The 23,289-nt window shown below is 40.0% G+C and overlaps 2 protein-coding genes across 3 annotated transcripts; one reads left to right on the forward strand and one right to left on the reverse strand.

Annotated features, from left to right (window-relative positions):
• Window positions 1–10,757: 10,757 nt before the first annotated feature.
• ackr4a (atypical chemokine receptor 4a) lies at window positions 10,758–14,521 on the forward strand. Its single transcript, XM_034554591.1, is given in 5 exon segments — window positions 10,758–11,210; window positions 11,959–12,579; window positions 12,581–12,811; window positions 12,813–12,962; window positions 12,964–14,521. Coding segments are annotated over 4 exon segments (1,104 nt in total). The 5' UTR covers window positions 10,758–11,210; window positions 11,959–11,973; the 3' UTR covers window positions 13,081–14,521.
• A 569-nt stretch (window positions 14,522–15,090) lies between these two features.
• e2f5 (E2F transcription factor 5) lies at window positions 15,091–23,158 on the reverse strand. 2 transcript variants are annotated; one of them, XM_034554590.1, is made up of 8 exons: window positions 22,825–23,158; window positions 21,149–21,258; window positions 20,696–20,857; window positions 20,176–20,284; window positions 19,258–19,570; window positions 17,063–17,200; window positions 16,722–16,760; window positions 15,091–16,193 (listed from the first exon to the last, which is right to left on the reverse strand). In XM_034554590.1, the coding sequence occupies exons 1-8, from the start codon at window positions 22,951–22,953 to the stop codon at window positions 16,117–16,119; spliced, it is 1,077 nt and encodes a 358-aa protein (XP_034410481.1). In that variant the 5' UTR covers window positions 22,954–23,158; the 3' UTR covers window positions 15,091–16,116. The 2 variants fall into 2 exon arrangements, with proteins under 2 accessions (XP_034410481.1, XP_034410480.1); XM_034554589.1 differs by lacking the exon at window positions 15,091–16,193 and having other exon boundaries at window positions 16,388–16,760; window positions 22,825–23,139.
• Window positions 23,159–23,289: the final 131 nt, after the last annotated feature.

Below are 23,289 nucleotides of genomic sequence, written 5' to 3' on the forward strand. Positions count from 1 at the left end.
AACACGACAACAATTTGTTTACTCTTCGTCCAATTTATGAGAGTTTTCGCCCAAAAAAGTATTCAATACCAAAACCGTAAGGCGCTCTTTATACAATATTTCCTCCTCCTTCGGTTGAGGAAAAGTTTCACTGCAGCGGGTCTGATTCTTGCAGCCTGTCCCGGTTTCTGAGAGTAAAGCAGGATAAAGCCTGATCCGGATCTACCTCCAGTTTTTCTCTGCTGGGAACAAGGAATTAGGTGTCATGCAAGTGATGAGAGTTTGAGTAAACACGTGAGACACGTATTTCATATTTCAAAACATGCGCACAGCGTAAAAAATAAAAATAAAAATCTATCTGAAACTGTATCACAATGACCTCCATAAATAACTATAATCATGTGTAACACAAGCAGACTCACAGGCCAAAGTTGACGATACATCCTGTGTTGTGAAACGGAGTAATTGCTGCAGACTGACAGGCTGGTAGAGGAGTCTGGAGTCTGATTATAAATGAGGAGCAGGTGTGCTTCGAGGCCAGCTAGTGGACAGGTGGAGCATGGCAGTCAGTAAGGACATGAAACTTCAAAACATAAACTTAATTTGTTATCGTCACAAAGGTACATACAGGTACATGTAAGTCGTCCTCTGTATTTTAAGTCATGCTACGCAGTAGGCACATCACCGTCATGCTAATGCCAGCATACAGATCCAGAGTGGTAGTCTCCAGACCGGTCCTGAAGCAGGTCCGGGTGTGGCCAGGGGGGGCCTCCTCCGCTCTCCAAGACTGCTTTGACCCAACAGACTGGGCTATGTTTAAGCAGGCAGGCATACAACAACCACACAAACAGTGAGCAGTACACAGACACTGTTACTTCCTATTAGTAAGTGCACAAATGTGTTTGCACATGTGTGTTAATGTGTTTTGTTTCCATTGACAAACAATATGTTTCAAAGTGAACATTATATTAGCTAGGAAGATTATACGTTTATAAAGTACTGAAATGCTTTAGTTTTGTATGGATTGTACATTCCACCCTGCAGCCATCAGGGGGCAGGGTGGCGCTTTATTTTGCATTAAGCAGGCTTACGAGTGTGATGACCAGACCTGAATGTGCCTGGTGTCATCAGTGTGTCCTGTTTGCAGAATCACATCATCTGGCTACTGTAACACATGGATGATGTGACCCATATAAAGACCATCATCACTCGGGCTAACCAGAAGCCATGACTGACAGAGGAAGTCCATCGGCTGCTGAGGGCCAGAAACAAGGCCTTCAGAGCCGGGGATGAAACTGGCCTGAGAAGAGCGAGAGCCAACCTGTCCCACAGCCTCAGTAAAGCAAAACAGGATTATACAAATAAGATAAGCTCTCACTTCAAAGACAGCAGAGATACACAGAGCCTTTGGCAGGGCATTCAGACAATCACAGACGACAAACCCAAGCCACAGACCTGCGACAACAACATCTCTCTGCTAAACAACCTCAACAGCTTCGTTGCATGGTTTGAAGCACAAAACAGCACACGTCCACACAAGACTCCGCCGCCTCCCCACGATCAGGTCCTGTGCCTGTCTGCTGCCAGCGTGAAGAGGACACTCTCCAATATCAACACCCGCAAGTCAACAGGTCCAGACAACATCTCTGGTCGTGTGTTGAAGGACTGCGCAGAGGAGCTTAAGGATGTCTTCGTGGATGTCTTTAATACTTCTGAGACAAGCTGTCGTTCCATTGTGTTTCAAGGCCACCATCATACCTATCCCAAAGAAATCCACTCCGTCCTGCTTTAATGACTATCGTTCAGTGGCACTTACCCCCATAATAATGAAGTACTTTGAACGGCTAGTCATGTCACATATCAAATCCCCCCCCCCCCCCTCACACACACACACACACACCCTGGACCCTTTCCAATTTGCATACTGTGCCAAACGGTCCACGGAGGATGCAATCTGCTCTGCTCTCCAGCCAGCACTAACCCACCTGGACAACAAAGTATGTGAGAATGCTGTTCATAGACTTTAGTTCAGCATTCAACACCATAATCCCACAACAACTCATCTGCAAACTTGACCAGCTGGTGCTCAACACCTCACTGTGTAACTGGCTGCTGGACTTCATCAGTGAGAGGAGATACATAACACCGCCTCACCCGCAAAGTGAACATGATTGTGAACGACTCCTGCCACCCCTAACACGGTCTCTTCAGCCTCCTACCCTCTGGGAGGAGATACTGGAGCCTCCTGCCTCACACCACCAGGCTGTCAGGAAGCTGAACTCTCTCCCCACTCTCCCACTCCTCCTATTTTAGACGCCATGTCTGATGTTATCTGTTTTACACTTTATTATTATTATTATTACTACAATCACTTTATGTTGGACGAGAGAAACATACTTTCAGATCTTTTGTATGTTTGCACAAATAGAAGAAATTACAATAAAGCTGACTTTGACTTTGAGGAGCAGTGGGCTGCTTTAAAACGCCAAGGGGGCAACTTGAGGTGCAGTGGTCCACTCAGAGGACAACTTGACTGTGACTGAATAGTCTCTTTTACTTAGGAAGGTTCCTAGCTGAGTGATCCAGAAATATGAAGTGGCAGGTTGAATTCTGGTTGAATTCTCTAAATGCTGAGGAAAGGTGCTTCAATGCTTCTCTTCTTATCTCTTTTAGTATCGGGTACACTGGACCATCCTTTACCAAAGGAAAGGAGATAATGCAATCCCACAATTTGAAACGACACACCATTGGGCAGTTGGATTCTCTGAGCACCATGTTATGAATTCTCTTTTTGACTATTTGACCATCAGACACGAGGAGTCAGGGATCAAACCGCCAACCTAGTTTTTTATATGCTCATATTATGATATATGAGCATATACTGTACATTGCTAAAGTTTAAACCAGTAGTTCCAACCCTGTTTAGCTTGTGACACTATTAAGCTTCAGGTGTCTTTACGTTGTTATCAGCTTTACCAGAAAGTAGTTTCCCTTCTAAACTTCTCACACGGTTTCATTTAAATTAATGTTTTTATGATGGGGGCTTACCCAGCGGCTAACACTACTTACTGGCTATGGGGGTGAGTGCCATTGGGCGCTGGCCACCTTTTCTTGTTTGGGAAGATGAAGCCTGGCGGTCATAATCCTGTCCAGAACTTCCTGCCCCAGCAGATTGACACTGACACATTTCTGCAGATAATTCATAATGCTGGAAAATGTATTTAAGACAGACAGCGCAGTTGTCAGATATCACTCATATTTATGGTGAATTAAATACAATGTATTATTAATTGATTTAGAAACAGATGTGTGTGTGCGTGTGTGTGTGTTCTTGGCATTTCTTAATTTCAGCGGTACATCATTATTTTTTACAATAAAAGCAGTTGCTGGTGCACATTTCTTCAATTCCAATGCACCTAACATATGCTCAAATCAATGCATACAAAAAAACACATTTTACAGTTTTGTTAATAATGTTACCACACATTACGACATAATCTCTCATTTAGCTTTTGTGCTAGCTAAGTATGCTGACATTTAGAGTCATAAAGCCCAAAATGGACATATAAAACCTACTACCTGACCTCAACCATAAAAGTTCTGTAATTATGTCATGTTAATTCTCTATAAACCTGCTGGCTTTTTTTTTCTTCTCGATTATGTAATCAGGATATTGTCTAAGAAGGGACTGCAGGGGAAGGAAGCAGAAAACATACCAGCAGTCAAGTTAAACAAATCATTTTAAATTGTTTGTGTGCGTGTGGATTTGATCTCCACCCTCTTAACTGCTTTCCCTTCCTCCACATGAAAGTGGTTGGTTGGCAGTGAGTATATAAAGACATGCGTGTATCAAACTCTTCAGTTCATTCGCCATGGAACAAAGTGTGCTGCTAGTCCTGTTGTCTCTGCAGGTGGTCCTGCTCATCACAGCCTTCACTTCTGCCGATGCTGCCGCCCTGGAGACAGATCCTCAACGGCCTCCTGGTCTGGTAAGCAGATCCACTGTAAAGCTTCTCGTATTGTCATTAAGGTCCTTGATTATCACAATTAAGGACCTAAATTGAAAACATGTTGTGCTCAGAGAAATCTACAACATGCTTTCAGATTACTGGCTACAAAATAAGCTACAAAGTTAATATTGTATACCAATGAAATAGAAAAGTACTGACAAATGGAGCGCTACACTTATCTAGCCCACCGAGATCGAAGAGACGGGGTCGTGGAGGTCACTGTGGACTTCTTCTGTTTTGAAACCAAGAACATGATATTTAGTAACCGAGTGCTACCAGTGCTGAAACCTGTGGTCACTATCACACAATCTGATATTATGGTCATTAAACATTTCACTGCTTAGTATTTCATTGTCCAGTATCAACGTTTTTGTAACTTGCCAGATAAGTTAATACACAGCATTTCCTCAGTATGTTAATAGAAAATGTCACCTGGCCGGCATTATGTTTCCTTCAAAACTATTTATTGATGCAAAAAAAGTTGTTTTTAAAGGTAATTTGTTGAGAGACTAGGGTTACATGAGAATGAGCAAAACTATGTGAAAAAAGTAGTTTAAAGTTTTTATTCAGTTTTAATCACGCATCAATATATCACACTGTTGTACTCCAGAAACATTTAAATGTAGCTATAAAAGCTTCAAGGACAAGTACTGCTCATTCATAAAAAGAAATTCAAATAATTTTGGAGAAGTATGTCGTCTTCTTAAAATAAATATGGACACTATTACCTGTTTTCACCAATTTCCTGCAATAATGGATACATTATTTGAATAAGTCATTAAAAAAAAAATAATACTTTCAGTGCAGTCCCTCTTAAACACAACTCAGCCCCTAACCTCTTCTTCCCTTGTAGACTACTTACATATTTCCAGTAGCCAGTAAGGAGGCCTAATATATTGAAAACCATGTAGCCTACTAACTATGGGCTGTAATAGAAATCAATATTCAAAGACTTTCTTCATTTAAAAAATCATCAATTTGTTTGGAGAATAAAATTACACTTTGTTGTATAGGTGGTGAGAAGAAATGACCGCGACAGAGAGGTATTTGGAAACAGACGGAAAAGGTATGCTAACTGCAGCTGGAGACCCGGAGGATGTGGATTCGCAGTAGGTTTCAGTGTAAGAACAAACTTTTATTCCATTCCATCCTACAATTACTGAATCTCCCAGAATCTGCAGCTCAAAAGAAAGTTGCTGTCCGAATTCAACACTTTAATTAGCCGTCATTGAAAAGGAAGAGCAAGTTGTCTCACAGACAGCTCTGAAAACTGTTGGCTTGTTATTTGTTTATTCAGAAAAAAACGAATCTGCGACTGTAAAATGTATAAAATGTCTTTGTTACAGCCTACATTTCCTGAAAATGATAATCTTCCAACTCCTCCTCCTCCTCCTCCTCCTACTCGTCCTACTCTTTCAAGGTAAGAGATTACTATGTTAACACAAAACTATATTCAACATGTCTGAAGACATAATATAAATAAAAATAATAAAGAATCGGTAATGTTTTAGTACCAAGGAGCATTTCATTAACTAACTACATTCCTCACTGTCAAGCCGGTTCAGGATGCTATTAAAGATTTGGCAAAAACTCTATGTCTGATTTTTAGCAATTGTTTTAGCCATTTGAAAAGCCACCAGTAGAAAGTGTTTGGAAAAGATTAAGCACTTTAAAAAAGTACAGTAGTGTCAATATGTTATGGTTTAGAAAGCACAGTCACCTATAGTAGTTCCTCACAGGACTCCGATTGGTCGGTCATCCGGTTAACAGGACAGAAGTGCATTCAATTCAGTTTTCAATTCAGTTTATTTTATATAGCCCACAATCACAAATTACAACTTTGCCTCAGAAGGCTTTCAAATCTGTACACATACGACATCCCTGTCCCAGGACCTCACATCGGATCAGGAAAAACTCCCCAAAAAAACAGAAAAAAACCTTTTACAGGGAAAAAAGGGAAGAAACCTTCAGGAGAGCAACAGAGGAGGATCCCTCTCCCTGGATGGACAGAAGCAATAGATGTCATGTGTACAGAGTTACAACACATTCAATGAATATGACCGAAATGTATGAATAATTAGTATATGGACCACGATCCAGATAGCCACAATCCATGAAACATAGCTTGAAGCCTTTCAAGATTCCTTTTTGTGTCATATGTGATGCCACAATTCTCTGACAATTGTTTGGTTGAAACCATTTTGTGTAACTTCTCTTTCTTCTCTGTTTCTTTCTGTCTGTGTGTACAGAGAGGTGTTGTTCAAACGGATGCATGGGAGGGATGAGCAGAGAGCCACATTTGGTGAAGAAATCAGTGATTATTACTGATATTACACTTATTGAGCGACTACCAAGGATATGATTTCTGGTGGTCATGACACTGCTCCATCACATATATGCACTGCTTTGATTGTATCTTCTGTTAAAGCATATAGGACTGTTACTGCATTGTAAAAGCAAAGTTCACTGGTGTTTATGGTCAAATGCTATTGATGCCAACAGCATAAAATTAATAGTGATTGACAGATAATCATTCACCGCTTGACTAAACAAGGTGCTCACGTTGTGATCCACTACGAGCGTTAAGTATATCACAAAAATGATTAAAAACAATGAAAAGCAGAACATTTTGTTTCAGTTGTCTCATTGAGTTTAATGTTTCTAAATCAGTTCTCGGTGAAGTAAAAAAAAAAAAACTGGACGGAAGAATTGAAGATTGAATCATTTTCTACAAACGTGTATTATATGTTATCAGCTGTAGTTTCAATCTGAATAATAAGTAGTGCTGCAGAATGTGTCCACAAGATGGAGTCAGTCAGCCTTCACCTTTTCAAAAAAGTGTGAAAACACACAAAACACAAGCCGTGCATCATTTCTTAAGCCTTCATTATTGATAGCGTTCTACATGTGGTGTGATTTAAATGTTAGAATATTTAAGGAAAGCTGACTATTTGTGCTGGCAGTGGTCAGCTGAGTCGTCATCAACACACCACCTGTCAATTACTACCTTTACATGTATTGTTCCTGTTATGACGTATGACGGTTCAGGATGTGATATGGAACATTTTCCCTCAGGGAATCAATAAGAAAAAATGTGATCTAATACATTGGCACACTGTTTGATGACAGCAATTGGCAGGGTCATCAAAAGAGAGATTATGACAGAAGGAAAGAGACATTTCAGGTTTTTTGCAATGATGAAATTGGACTTGTGAAATCATTTCAAAACATGCATTGTTCCCATGGAAGCGAGTATATAAAGAGCAGTCAGTTTCAAACTCATCATTTCATAAGTCATGGACAGACGTGTGCTGCTGGTCCTGTTCTGTCTGCAGGCTGTCCTGCTCTTCACAGCTTTCACTTCTACTGATGCAGCCACTCTGGGGAGAGTGCAGTCTCCTCCTCTGGTAAGAAGACGATGTTGACTTGTCAACTATTTCTTTTTTTTTTTTAATTATAGTTGGTTTTAACTATATACTGGCTCTGTGGCACTTTGAGATTCTTGAATGAAGAGTGCCTTACAAATAGAATGCATTATTATTATTATTATTATTATTATTATTATTATTATTATTATGAGGAGCTGTTCATCTCTAGTTCTGATTGGGTTTTCTCACAGGACCGCCTCAGTCTAAATGTCTAACAGAGAGCTGGCAAACATGATGGTGTTCAGTTTGTATCGGCAGTATCTAAGCCTTCATTATTGATGCCCTGATCTGATTCTGATGTTGTTGTGGAAGGGAGTAAGTGTGCCCTTCAGAGGAAATAGAAGACCAAAAGGTAGACGACCCTTTGCCGGCTGCTGGCGGAGGCGTGGTGGATGTTCACTCCTTATGGTGAAAGAAAAGGTCCTTGATTTAAAAACAAATAATTTGTCGTTTATGACTAAATAAATTCCTAAACTTAACTGACTTTTTTTCTCCTCTTTTTCCAGGTTCCACGTCCACCAGCTATGGACAAAATAATGTAAATGTGCTTCATTACTTTGAGTATTAATATTATCATTGATTGAGATCTGTGACAAAGAGAATGTCACGGTGAACAAAATGTAAACACGTAGAACCTTTTATTTTATTTAATGAGCCGCCAGATTGATTGATTAATAGATTGACTTAAATTGAAATAAAAATGTAGATGTTTTTCCTGATTTACATCTCACTGACTTTTCTTGTTTGTTTTTTTTCTACTTCAGTAAGAAGATGGAAATCAAAAAAGTCTGAAGTGAAGAGAGTGAAGAGACACACGAAACACCTGCATCTTCCCCTCCGGAAAGCTGCTCTCTTTTGCTTTGCCATTTACCATCTTGGTGACATCATCAACCCTTACATGAACAATACTCCTCCTTTACCCCTGATCTTTAAGCAAGCCATGAAATATAACATATATTCCCCTTTTCATTTGTTTTTTGTTTTATATAAAAGCTTAGAAGCATGTATTTGTTATTTGCTATTCTTCAAAATGAATTCCCTACAGTGAGTTAAAACTGTTGTTATTTAGTACTTTGGGTGCAGCTATGTATTGTATTAAGTGTTTTGTATTAAAAATAAAAGGTGAATCCAGTCATGGCTATAGCCTAAATCCCATTGGAGGCTATTGTAGCTCGTTAGCAATGAAAGAAACAGGACAGTATTGCTGGAGAATTAAAATAACGTCACATTGCTTACGATTTGTATTTTTCATATATTTGGTTAAAAGTCTGCTCAGTAAATGTTATAATTTTGTATTGACAGCTCTGATAAATTGCTTACTAATGTCTTCTATTGGATAATGATTTAATATTGCACTCAAATTGCTGTTGATAATGAAGTTGGTATCAAACAAAATAAAGTTTTTGAAATAAGAATACACAAGGAGTGTGTCATCTTTATTCTTTATGACAAACTAGAAACTCAGAAGAAGCTTTTTCCTTTGCAAATAGCTAACAGTTTAATTTAAATGTTTAATTGGTAACACTGAGAAAGAAAGCATGCTATTAAACTGAGAACACAGCCTGCAGACTGGTAGTCCAGCTGTGAAAGTCCCTTTTATCAGTGTGCAGTGGGCCACTAATCAGACGATACTGTACATGTCTATATATTCATATCTGCAAATCAAAGCAGAGGAGGTAGTGCTGCTCTCTGTAGACTGGCTTCAGAGTACATTTAGTACAATTTATAACAACAAGATGATTTGTTCAATAAAGACAGTAAATTATAGGAGCACCGGCAGTTTTCTCGCATGTATAGGGCAGCCGATTTGGCGTCATGTGTTCTCCACTGAAAGGCCACGGAGGGCACTAGAATACATTAAAAACGATTCCATACAAAGTGGCCTCAAAACTTTCCACAATGCAACAACAAAGTCATATTTGTGACATGCAAACTTCTTTCCGCTAACAACCACCACAATGTGATGCAAATGAAAGTTTGTGCGTCACTTCACGTGTCACGATTATATGAGGGTCCGTTTAGGCCATAACTATTGAGACACTCTCACACGCACTACTGAAACACTTACACACATACTACTGAAACACTCGTACATTCACTAGTGAAACACTCACGGTCACTACTGAAATTACTTGTATGAATACATGTGAGACGCTTGCACATCCTCATGTAAGAGCATACATACATATAACTGAAAACGTAGATACGTATACATGTTTCACTTGTATATGTAAGCATTTCATATGTATGTGTATATGACACAGAAGTATATATGTATGCGTGTGTGTTTCTCATATGTATGCGTAAGAGTATTTACAGAGTATGTATGTATGTGTAAGTGTTTCAGTAGTGAGTGTACAAGCATTTCAATAGTGAATGTACGAGTGTTTCATTAGTATGTGTGTAAGTGTTTCAGTAGTGAGTGTACAAGCGTTTCAATAGTGAATGTACAAGTGTTTCATTAGTATGTGTGTAAGTGTTTCATTAGTATGTGTGTAAGTGTTTCAGTAGTGAGTGTACAAGCATTTCAATAGTGAATGTACAAGTGTTTCATTAGTATGTGTGTAAGTGTTTCATTAGTATGTGTGTAAGTGTTTTAGTAGTATGTGTGTAAGTGTTTCAGTAGTGCGTGTGAGAGTGTCTCAATAGTGCGTGTGAGAGTGTCTCAATAGTTATGGCCTAAACGGCCCCTCATACGATTATGCCAAAATGATTTGTGGTCAGAGAACTAAAGGAAGTGATTTTGGACACAGCCCTTGCTGAGTGACATGATTTGTGAGTTCCTGGATCACAGAGTTTATCGAGCCGGGGCGTTCCAGCATGTTAGTGAAACATTAAATTAATGTCTGAATCAGGGAGCTGTTCAGGGAGTGTCTGTTATATAACATAATGTAAACCATCACAGAGAGGAAACTTTGTAAAATCGCTTCTTTCACTCATGTTTAACAAAGTAATTTAAAAGCTCTGACTTCAGACTAGTGATCACTAGACATGTAGAATAATACAAACCACTTGAAAGTAACGCGCCCTGTGACTTCTCTCCACTTGGTTCTCCAAAATATTTATGTCGCCAACTATAGGAACCAAAAGAATTTCATACTGAAAAGGGAAATCCTTGTTTATTTGTTCTGTTACTGGGTGGTGCAGCTCAACAGCTGAGGCAACACAAAACAGGAGAAGGTATAACGTATTTATCTCAAAATAAACTTTAAAATACTAGCCTTTTTGTTACCAAATGGATTAAAACCGAAAGGAAACTTTCCACGTTCCTCGTGGTTTTAGCTGTGGCGAGGTTATTAATCCTAAGGAAGAAAGGAAAGTTCCCACAGGTTTGTTTATGCTTTCACTAGCAAGAAATCCTTTAATACAGAGTGATGATATTGCATATTGAAGACACATGATTTATTCTACCATATTTTGCACAAGTCTGCCCCCCTGTGTTTTTCTTTTCCATTACCGGACTAAATATCTTTATGTCGTTAAAGTTTGCTAAAGTTTGGGGTAAAGTTAAATCTTCTTTAAAATATATCTTTCAGTCTTTCTGATTTCTTAACTTTTAGGTATGGGCTGCAATGACTAATTGTTTATATTGTTCCTCTGGTGTTACCATATCTACCATTATCTGTGTAAACACAAAAATAGTTTCTCTCTTTCTCTCTCTCTCTCTCTCTCTCTCTCTCGCTCTCTCTCTCTCTCAAGTCATACTTCCAAGAAGTGTGTTTATGGAGTGCATCGCTACAAGAAAGCTGGTCTGATTCCCGGCTCTCTCGCAGGAGAAACAAAGCACTGACTGGTAAGACGAGTTTCTGAACTGATTATTGGGTTTAGTCAAATCCTACAGCTACATGCTAACATTTACAAGTCATTTTGGTTTTGATTGATTCCTTTTTTTGGGACAAATATGCTAAGGTAGTTTTCCCAGTAGATTTAATGTAAATAAATAATGAGAGGACACTTGACAAATAGTATGTACAAAGTCACTGAGCTGTATATTGCTTAAATATGTTGTGTTGTACTGGATGTGACTGTGGCTCAGTGGTAAGCAGGGTAATCCTTCTATCAGAGGATAGGGATCGAACCGCAATGACACATTGTTCCTTAGGGTGTAAGCATATATACTTATGGGCACTATGAAGCGAGAGGAGATGAAATGTGGACATAGTCTACACATCTGAGATATTTATTTCATACTTTGTCAATAAATAATACAAAATTCCATTCAGTTATTAAGATGCTATTTAGCATATAATATATATACAGTCAATATTCTCCTAAAAATACATTTAACAGAGTGATGAGACTATTACTACAGTACTATGACTGTACTATATATAAATGTGTGTGTGTGTGTGTGTGTTTTGCAAACACAACATTTTCATCACTGTGAAAACAAAGCTCCGCCCCTTGCTCTTACCTGCAGTCAGAATAAACCTTCATCTTCATCATTTGATCCGCCTCTCCATCGCTTTTTACACTTTCATCACGTTGTTGCACAAGGGAAGCTGTGAAAGTTGAGAATATCAAAATGTCCTCCACAACAGCTTCGTCTGATCGGCATGGATGTCTCAGAGGAGGACGACTACTTCTACCCTGAAAACATCAGCTTCAACTTCAGCTACGATGAATACCCATTCCTCTGCGAGAAGGGCGACGTGCGCTCCTTCGCGGCCGTCTTCCTGCCCATCATGTATACTGTGTGTCTGGTGGTGGGACTGGCAGGAAACAGCTTAGTCGTGGCGATCTACGCATACCACAAACGCCTCAAAACCATGACGGACACCTTCCTGACCAACCTGGCCGTGGCTGACCTGCTCCTGCTCTCCACGCTGCCTTTCTGGGCTGCTGATGCGGCGAGGGGCTGGGAGTTGGGCGCGGTCGTCTGTAAGATGGTGTCTGCCTGCTACTCGGTCAACTTCACCTGCTGCATGCTGCTGCTGGCCTGCATCAGCCTGGATCGTTACCTGGCGTTGGCCAGGGCGCAAGGTGAAGACCAAAGTCGGTGGCTGCAGAGGATAATCACCAGGAGACACTGCTGGAAGATATGTTCAGCTGTCTGGGCGGCAGCTTTCGTCCTTGGTGTACCCAATTTATTTATCTCGGAAGTGAGATGGTTATCTAATAGGAGTGTATGTCTGGCTATCTACCCTCCATCAATGGCTCGTGGGGGGGAAAGCTGCTCTGGAGATAGCAGAGGTGCTGCTGGGATTCCTCCTCCCGCTCCTGGTCATGGTGATCTGTTACTGGAGTGTGGGCCGGGCCCTGAAGGGCCTCCCTGTGGAGAGCAGAGGCAAGAGGTGGAGAGCTCTTAGTGTCCTCCTGACCGTCGTGGGGGTGTTCGTGGTCACTCAGCTGCCCTATAACGTGTTGAAGGTCTACAGAGCGATGGACTCCGTCCTATGCCTTAGTGACCCACTGTGGGACGAGCAAAGTGTTGGATCAGGCGACTCAGGTGACGGAGAGCTTGGCCCTCACTCACTGCTGCCTCAATCCGATCCTCTACGCCTTCGTGGGGTCGTCCTTCAGGCAGCACATGATGAAAGTGGCCAAAACGTTTTGGCGAGAAGAGAAGAAAGAGGAGGGAAAATCCAGCAGAGGACGAAGAGATGGAGATGTCATTTAACTCCCACAATGCATCCAAGAGACAAACACTTTTTTCAATATGAGCCAATACCAGTAAAAATCCCATATTTAGTAAAGCACTGAGAGCAGTAAAAGCATGGGAGGAAATCATTAAGATGTACAAAAATCCACCAGACGATACTTTAACACTTCAATTCCTTGAAAACAGGAGTGTTGTTGTATTTTGGTACAGAAATGCATGTTTCTATTGTATGAATTCAAAAGGATTTAGATTTATGTTTTGAGTGATGTTTTGTCCCTGTCCAGAGAAAACAATGTTTCATTTCAAGTGTATTTTCATAGTTGGCATTACAAGGACCTCCTACTATTTTGACTAAAACTGGTTCTACAGAATCAAATACGCACTTGCACTGGTGGTGTTGCTTTGTACCTAATCCATTGGGATTAAACATCCCATCATGTGGGAGTAAGCCAAGATCAGTTTTCCTGACACTATGCTTCACAAGTTTATCTCTGCAGCCAAGTATACGAAACATACTGAAAAACAACTTTGAGTAACCTTTCTGTGATTTTCTTCAAAGTCGCTGATAAGATGATTCAACCCCTTAAGATCACTTTAAGAGGATAGAGAGGAATAACTTGTACACAACCAAACATTTAGTCACATGCTTGTGAAAAGTACAATATTAACTCCACACCACAAGTCCATGTTATTTTGCCTTCCCTTTCAAAATGTGTACAACATCCCTCTGTTCTGTTTCATCTCAAATTCTGGCACATCCACTACTCGGTGCTTGGATGTGACCCAAGTCACCTGGTGATATAACAATCTGTCTGTGGTCTGCATGAGAGCATGTAGATGCTGAACAGAAGAGACCCGAGAATGGAGTCTTAGGGAACTCTGTCATTTATATATGTCTAATGTGTAATTGTAGTTTGTCGTCTAATAGCTGAAGATAATTCTTCATTTGTTTGAGTTTCGTCTATTTGGGCGAATTATCTTAATTTACAGTGCATTGAGCTCTCAGGGACACCGTACTCTGTACGTTAAATAGAATTCAAACCAGTACAGCACAGTTCCAGAAAGTTCATCCCAGTTGATAATAATAGAGACTGAAACTTTTCTACTGTGTTTAGGTGGATGCCATTCAAGTTATTAAGAGCAGTCTCTGTGCTGTGGTCTTGACTGGAAAATATCGAAACAATTGTTAATGACCAAGACTGTGATTAACTGTTGAAAACCAGCCTTTTCAATGATTTCCCTCTGGGAGGTTTGATATCCGCCTGTATTGTTAATGAGTGAATTGTTTAGATCATTTTGAGTGTGGCTTAATAACAGTCTGTGGGAAATAGCCTCATGTGTTTACTATTGGCAGAGGATCTGATGACCCATTTCTAAAAAGCATGTAGGTAAGATTGTTAATGCAAGCAGCAGCATGAGGATTTCAGTTATTGCACAATTTCCCAAAAGTTGTTGTAACTGATGCAATTTTGCCAATAAACAAGGAGGGAAATGACAGTTGAGGGGTTACTGTCAGAAAATGGTTTGTCAGCAAATACAAACAGTGTCCAATTTTAGTTAGACATAAACACAGCACTACTTAGTTTAAATAGTTGGCATTAGTTATTTTTCTTGTTAGACAGATGTATGCCGTGGTTTGCCATGTCCTTAATCTCTCATACAAAATGTAAACACGGTGACTTTTTACTGAAAGTTAGAAGAATGTCATGTTCTTCGTAGATAAGGATAGTTGCCTCCCTGTATCTCAGCTGGTCCAAATCAAGTGATGCTGCAGGTCGTGTGCTCTGGCACGCTTTTTGTTTTGTTCATGTGGAATCAATTCGACTGAGGTTTGCCATCTGTTAACTGAGCAAAACATTTCACTCCGCCAAAACTTTAGTAAAAGAGAAAAGAACCTGGGCAAACTGTTCGTGTGTGATTAACAACACATGTATGGTGACAACACCCAAACAAACTAATCCTACTTAAAAGTTGAGTACATGTTGAAATCATTTGGGATCGTTTTCCTTCTCTCGTTTATGTTACAACCAAACTCAAATCATTATTTGTCAAAAAAGAAAGTTTGTAAATTAATTTTAAATCCATTTATTGAAAAAAAAACATTCATAAATGTGCAAATAAAGAGCAAAGTGTCACAAAAAAAAACATGACTTGTATTCAAAGAAAACTATAAATATACAAAAATGACACTTTAGACTGGTAAGATCTGATATTTCAGATCAGAAAAACAGCTAATTCACTTTTATTACAATTAAGGCAGTCAACCAGCATCACTTTCAAAGTTTTGAACCAAGAAATCTTTTTTTCTTAAATTAAATAAAAATGATTTTCTATTCAAATATATAACTAATTATACAAGAAATAAAAAATATTTGAGGCCCAAAATGGCAGTGTCACAATAATTTAGAAAATAAATCTTTCTGCCTTTTTCACATGAGAACAAGGTCACAAAATGTGACCGAAACATTCACTCATTAAATACAATATGCCATTTGAACTGTTAAATTGAGTATGTTTTTACACAATAAGCTTTTTTGAACCCTAACCCTAAGTTACTCACTTGTGTAGCCAGAAATAGATTATCAACCCTGTATCAAATGTTAGAAAGCATTAAATACTGAGTTGTTACATGCTACTGTGAATATCAACTAATCACAGTCCCAACTGTTCATGAACAAAAAGTAAAGCTTTCGTATAATCTCAGAAATTCCACTGGATGTGGAAAAATACAAAAATACTACCATGCAAAAGTGCAGAAGGAGGCTGAAGGATTTGTCCCGGCTTACTTCGGCTAAGCAAGTAGTTTCAGTGAATAGTCTTTACCCAGTGAAACCATTCAGTTCGACATATAATGACTCGTGGCTTCACACGTATCTCTTGGCAAATTAAATCAGGCACTTGTGTTGGCAAACAGACAGTGTAGTTAGTAAACTGATGTTGTCTGGCAGACAGCGGAGTAGTCTAAATGTGTGTGTTTTTTAACTACAATGGTATGTCATAACAAAAATGGGAAAAGGCATCTTTGAAGCGTCTTTCGCGAGGCAAAGGCGGCTCCTGACATTGTAAAAGCATGACGCAGAGGAGGCGCAGTGAGTCATCAGTAATTGAGGATCTGCACATCAAACAGGTCACAGACTCCCTCGTTGTCGTCCAGGTTGAAGCTGTAGTCTATTCCTGCGTGAGAGCGCAAGACACAGACAGACGAATGAGACGGAGACAGATAGAAAGACTGCAAAGAGATTCTTATAGAATTATCAGCAACGAACACACATCGAGCGGTCAACCGCTTCGGTCCAGACAGAAATGTCAGAAACTGTAATATAAATTGCTTTTAATTTTTATATACAGATATCTGTGGTGCTGTGGGAAGATCCTTCTGACTATGGTGATCCACTGACGTTTCCCTCTAGCGCCACCATCAGGTAAAAACTTGAAAGCCAATATTTTGGTTAATGATCAAACACCTGCAAAACTAATGACATTCCCATCGGCCTCAAGTGAACTTTGTTTGGTGCTCATGTATCTACACTAGAACACCTGCTAAAGTCCTTGTGAGCATGTTAGCATGCAAACGTTAGCATCTCACGGCGCTGATGGCTGCAGAATCAGTTGTGTTCATTATCTTTAAACATACTGTAATGGAAAATATTTGTTGATACAATTTTTCATTTATAAAGTAAGTCACGGTTTTTAGACGCTTACCGTTAGTCGACATCAGCTCATCGATCAGGTCGACAGCTCCTACAAGAGAATTAAAAACATGTTTCCATTTCCATGTGTATGGAATAGTCACTGCAGACTATGTAACATAACCTTCTAAGATGGAATAAAGTAGTATATTAGACATGTCAGTATATTATTCAGCCATTTTCTCCCACCAGTCCCAGTCCTAAAGCTCGGGATGAAAACAAATAGAAGCCAGCTGAGATCTGAAAGCCTTTACGGAACCTTAACTGAAACGAATGTGAAGAAAACAATAAGCGTCACTGCTGGATGTAATTAGAGTAAACAACGAAGCAGTGTCCGTGTCCTTGGAGCCTCACCCTCTCGGTCGTCCTTCATGTGGTCTCCAGCAACATTGAGCTTCAACAGGCTGCTCACGTCCAGTCCAGACTGGAACTCTTGGCCCGCCAGGTCCATCTGCTGCTGCTCCAACACGGCTGCCGACTGACTGCGACACTCTGCCGGGAGCGTCGGAGGTGCAACAACAATATTCAGCTATACAGGTACAAACAGTAAATATTGTTTAGTAAATGTCTATTTTGTGTTCAGTTTTTGGTAATTCCTAATTTTATGACTGAGTTTCAATTTGAGAATAAGAGTCTGTTAGCATCTTAGCCAGTATTATCTGTGCATAGAAACAGCTCCAGATAAGGAAGTCTCTCACACAGAATGGAGGTTTATTGTATCTTTAGTCCATTACATAATCTGGGTACAGCTGTAAATGCAGTCTGTCTGTCTGTGAAACAAGACAATCGCTGGTGTTATATGCATTATACATACAAGATGTTTCTTCTACAGCAAATCTATTTATATCCAGAAATGCATTCTTTACAATCAAATTCTACCATTGCAAAAACATGCTGAGATCAATTCACAGATGTTTGAAATTCTGAATGTCCTGCAATTCACTCAATTATTCTATAGAACTGGCATATACAAGAACCGTGTGGCCTTTCTGCTTTACCTCTGGATGTTGTTGCTTCCTCAACAATAGAGCTGTTGTGGAGGGTTTACAGAAATCTTACTTGTTGTTTTATACAGAAACGTTAGGCAGAATGTTAACCAGTTAAGGCTGATGGAGGAAAAGCTTATGAAAGGATGGGTTTGAACCATTCCTCATTCAATTATCTTAGTTAATGCCAGAGAGAGGGAGAATGTAAGGCTTTTGGAACACTGAGTTTAACATTAAACTAGCTTGAGTTAAGTAAGCTAGCATGACGCACACACAGTGTCAGTTACATTATATTACAGATGCAAGCAAGGACTTCAAAATAAAACGTGTTCCTGTTCTTGCATGACAGGACAAGATGACATCTGATATTTTAGAGTCAGCTGATAGAAAGCAGACTTTTTAAAGCAATAATCAACTAAAGTCACATGATTCATTTTTATAACGGAAGTGTTTTCTTACAGTTTGTCATCAGGTTTTGATTTCCAGACCACATATCTTTGCAATTTGATACTTTCAGTTATTGGACATCTTTGAATGCAACATAGATATTTGGAAAAGTGTTTCAGTCAATATTTAATCAACCATTATTGTAAGCTAAATGTTTTATTCTCAGTATAATGAAACACAGTTCAACAACAAGTTTTTGAATGTCTTAAGTGCAGAGTTACACACAAAACAAAAAAGGCAGCAGCAGCATCTGGGGTTAAGAACTCAGGGTATGTTATAGTTCAAAATGAGTAATCGCTTTGCACACCTTGGATTCATGAGCCCTTTTCCTCCCCAAAAGGTGCAATCATTTCTATGTGGAACGAGGCAAGACACACTTGCAGGGCTGTTATATTCAACTGCTGCATCAGTTGTCGCTAGGTGGCAATTACCGTAAGTCTATTGTCTAGTAAGCTTGTTTGGGTGGGTTATATTGCTGGTGGCATTTGGTAGACAAGTCTACACAGGTAGGATTTTCTCTACACTCTCTGTTATGGTTATCATTTAACTGAAACATGAAGCACAGTCGCCAGTATCACTGTGGACATCCAAAACCATTCATATTGCAATGTCTGACAACACAAGTGAGAGGGACCAAAACCAACTTCCTTTGGACTCATGGGGTGGAGGATGCCATTTCAAATAAATCATGACGGAGGATCTGAGAGAGAAAAATGAAACCGCCCGTGTGTGACAGTTCTTTGGGGTTATTCCTGAAATAGCTACTCTGTATAAGCCACTGTTTATTCAATGTGTAAGGGGTCCATCATTTGTTTAGGCCTGGTATTGATATTGTCAAACATAATATGTCGACTGAAAAGGTGAACAATGTGTTCACCTATGTTTAGAAGCTATAAAAGCTGTGGCTGGCTTTATCATTTAATTATTTCTGTTATTAAGCTTTGACTGTATGTATCAAATATGACCCTGCAAAAAATTTACAATTCTGAGTGTAAAGTCAAGCTTTTGTCTGTCCACTTTTGTTCACTGCAGCCTAGGAAAAGACAGTAATAATTGCATGGGGGTGTTCTAGAATAACTTAATAAGCAATACAATCCTCAAAGTCCCTGTGCTTACCCATCTGCACATCAGGAGGGGTGGACGATGGAGTCAGCACTTCATCAAGTTCTGGCAGCACCATCTGGTGGTCGGAGGAGAGAGAGTCCTGGCTGCAGTAGGAGGGGGTGGAGTACACTGACGTGGAGAAAGGGAACCTGTGCAGGCTGGCGGGGGTGCTCGGTGGGGTTGGCATTGGACAGATGTCGTCAGTGGGCGGCACAGAGAAGACCACAGGTATTGTGGAGTCTGAATCCCTGTTGATGAGCATGACCTGGATGGGGGCCGAGTGGCTGCGTAGGTTTACCTGGTACTTCTTCTGACCACTCTGGCCCTGAGGATCAACAGTATAGATAAGTTTATAGTCATTACAGCAGATACAAATCTATTTTTGTTTTATATACACAATGGATCACAGGACTTCTTGTATGGAAAATGGGTCGCTTGTAGTGACAGACCCACAGAAACATAGGAGCAGCAAACTCAGCAAACTTAAATGGGGTTTAAAAACTCAGTGTTGCGTTGAATTTTCACAGATAAGGAGAGTAGTCATTTAGACCAGGATTTTTATGAATGTAAGCTAACATGCAGCATCTCCAGAGTGTCTTGCTGGAGTTGTTTTCTTATAAAGTTTAAAAATGGTCTCTCTAATAATTTAATGGGACTATTTGAGGACACATTACAGAAAATACCACGCCAGCGTTACAGAACAAGCAGCAAATGTGCGGAGAACCCTGCCCCTTGGTAGCATGATTGTTTTCTATGTGCAGTTAGACGTCACATGTCGCAAGGACGTATTATCGCAGACGACATGTGGTTTATTCATATGAAACGAGGAATACATATGGGGAATTATTGTCTCTCTGGTGACTTCACAAGGGGCAAAACCAAATTGCTTGTATGCCAATTGATAAAGAAAGCTTGTAAGACGTGACCAACCGTTTCAGGTAGTGGTACCTCCAGCTGGGTCCCAGCAGGAGCCACTACAGCAAGAAGAGTGTCTCCGCTGAAGGCACTGCAGATGTCTTCATGTGTGACAAATTTATAAGTGGAGGGGTGTTAAGGAAACAGGAGCTAGATTACTTTGGGGAGGAAAATGGAGACAATAAACTGGAAAAACAAGACTGAGTATTGTGCAAATCAGGATTAGCCTGGCCGTGATTTCACAAGAGACTGACAAAAGCAATTGTATTTCTAATCCTCCCTTCATAGCATTTTCTTAATAGCAAACAATGTGAAAGGATAAGTAGAGATTTATTTATTCTGAAATAAATAAATGGGGCCTCAAGAGGACCACAGTCACAAACTGTAGAAAGAGACAAACGTGTACTCAAAATTAGAGAATGTAAAGAAATACATAAAACCTATGACCTGAATTGGACTAAACACAAACCAAATAACCTTAAAATAGGTACAAGCAAAACATCTCAATTAAATGCCAGCTGGCATGAAAGGATATGTGCTGGTGATGGGATCGAGGTTACAGTATTTGATGTTCTCCTCTAGCCATGTCTTCTGGTTGTCCAGCTCTTTTTCTTGATCCTCCAGGTCAGAGATTTGGGCCTTCAAAACATTCACCTGTTCTAGCACCTCCTTAGTTTGGCTGCCAGAGTTCTCTCCCCTGGACACAAGGAAGATTACAGATCGGACAAGCAAGCATGAGGTATGAGCACAAGTCATATACTTGTTTTGCTCCATTTTGGCAGGTTAACAGGCAACTAAAGATAAGATTTGGCTGCTAAAAAGCATCAAAATGTTTCATTTAAAAATGCAATGCCTGAGGGTAGAATGGGAGATCCTCTCAAATTGTTCACACTGACGAACAGAGTACAAAGATATCGAAGGCATTGACTTATCAGCATGAAAGAAAATATTTCACGGATAATAAAATATGAAAATAGTTTTTTCAAACCTCCACTGGATTATGTTCTTGTTTTTCTTCTCTATCAACCCCACTCCTTCCAGTACGTTGGTTATGTCATATATCCTCCTCTTCTGCTTCACTGCCAAGCTGTCTGCAGCCTGTTAATTCAGTCAGACATTTCCATAAAGGGTCTTATTGAGTGGCAGGTTAGTATGAACCTTGCTGACATAAAACCTCACAGACCAGGCTTTAACAGGAAACCCAGAACTTCTGTGGGAAAGAAAACCTACAAATTAAGGATTTGGCAAAATAAGCTGCACAAAAATAAAACCCTTTGGCAGGAGAGGACAGTTACAATAGTAAAGGAGGAAGGAGGAGGAGGGAAAGGGTCCAAGAAGCCTACTGTGTAAACATTACAAAGTTTTGGCGCGCAAGGGAGGGAAAACTGCTATTAGTGTGATAAACAAAAAAAGGGTACAATTATGAAAGACACTTCAGGTGGCAGAGACACATCTGCAAGTGTAACCACTAAGGGCAGTGTGCAGCTCATGGTACAACAAAGTGTACCCTGGTGTTTGAGGAGAGGGGTTCATTCACTGTTCATTTCTAACTGATAGCCATAAGAAAACTATCATTTGAGAGATGGTAGGAAGGAGACTTTCAGAGGAGCATGAACTATATTGCAACTACCGACTATTTTCATTATCGATTAATCTGTTGATCAACTTCTTGATCATTTTATTCTATAAAAACATCAGAAAACTGTGTCCATCCATGCTTTTCCCAGTCCAAGGCAACACGTCCAAATGTGTTGTTTTGTCTGACAAACGATCCAAAACACAAAGATGTTCAATTTCATAAAACACAGGAATGCAGCGAATCTGGAGAAGCCGAAACCAGAGTTTGGGTATTTTGTCTCAATTAATACATTATTTAAAAAGTTGCTACACTACTGGTTCACAATGTGAGTGGGAGGGAGTCTGGACATCCCAAAGGCTCATAAAATAATAATAATTTAACATTATGGGAATAGAAAAGCAGAAAAACACGCAAAACTATATTTCAGATATTCCTCCTAATCATTGCATTTTTGTTCCATATGTGAATTACTTCATAGTTCTACCTCATCAGTGCCCTAAAAAATAAATATTAAAAAGGATGAATCACTTGTTGGTTGCCTTGGTAAATAACCCATAGATATGCACTCGGTGAAGAAATATAGTCTTGTTTTAAGGTGTTAGCATCCAGAGAGTTTGGGCTAACTCTCATTTGGTAAAAAGATCCAAAATAAATTTAGTCCTCATTTCATGAATCAACATCGTATTAAATTGGCCTGCCTCGCGACTTCAGGTTTGTTTTGTTACCCTACGCTATATTGAAGGGGGCAGGGGCTCACTTTACATTTAATTAATTAACAGTACAGACCTGGTTTATTTCCATTAACAATCTGACTGGAAACTGGTAACTGCTAGCTACGCACTCTCTCTTTAAACAAGTAACTAGTTTTATTTTATTTTTTCCCCCACTTGTGCGTTAGCGTTATTGAACCCACGAACGAGGAGGTAATGGCGGCTCTAGCTGGTCCACCTGTTCATCAAATCAATGCACCTGACCAGCGTTGGTGACCGACGGCCCTTTTTTGCCGAGGGGCCGCTAAAGAACACCGATTAATTCCCCCAACCGTCGGCGCTGAGCCGCCCGCTGCTCTCCTCCGTTTCACTGACCACTTTCAGATCAAGGACGCCGTCCTTCGCTTCTTGAAGCAGACTGACAAACTTCATCGTGAGGAGCCCCAAACTTTTCTCGTGGCGACTCGGTGTCGAGCGAACGGTCTCCGTCGCCTCGAACTCCATCTTCTTTTCTTCAAGAGTCCTGCTTTTACCGCTGTGTTTAACTAACGTTAGAAATATCGTACGTTTGCACTTCAATGTAACGTCTCTGCGGGACGACGGTGGGACCGGCAGGGTTTTTAAATCAACGGACGTTACGTTAGGTTACCATTGCTATGGCAACCCTTGTCCCGCTCGCGCCCCCCTGCTAATGATGCCCCTCCTCACCAGAATTTGAGCCTTACCCCCGCCCCCTCCAACCAACACTCAAACAATACTTATTACTTATTATTTATATCCTGTGTTCTCATCTTAAAGTTGTGTTGACACAAAGTTATGTATAATTTAAAGAAAAGACAC

Source organism: Cyclopterus lumpus, chromosome 17 (assembly GCF_009769545.1).
Source record: "Cyclopterus lumpus isolate fCycLum1 chromosome 17, fCycLum1.pri, whole genome shotgun sequence".
In the NCBI taxonomy this organism is placed as follows: domain Eukaryota; kingdom Metazoa; phylum Chordata; class Actinopteri; order Perciformes; family Cyclopteridae; genus Cyclopterus; species Cyclopterus lumpus.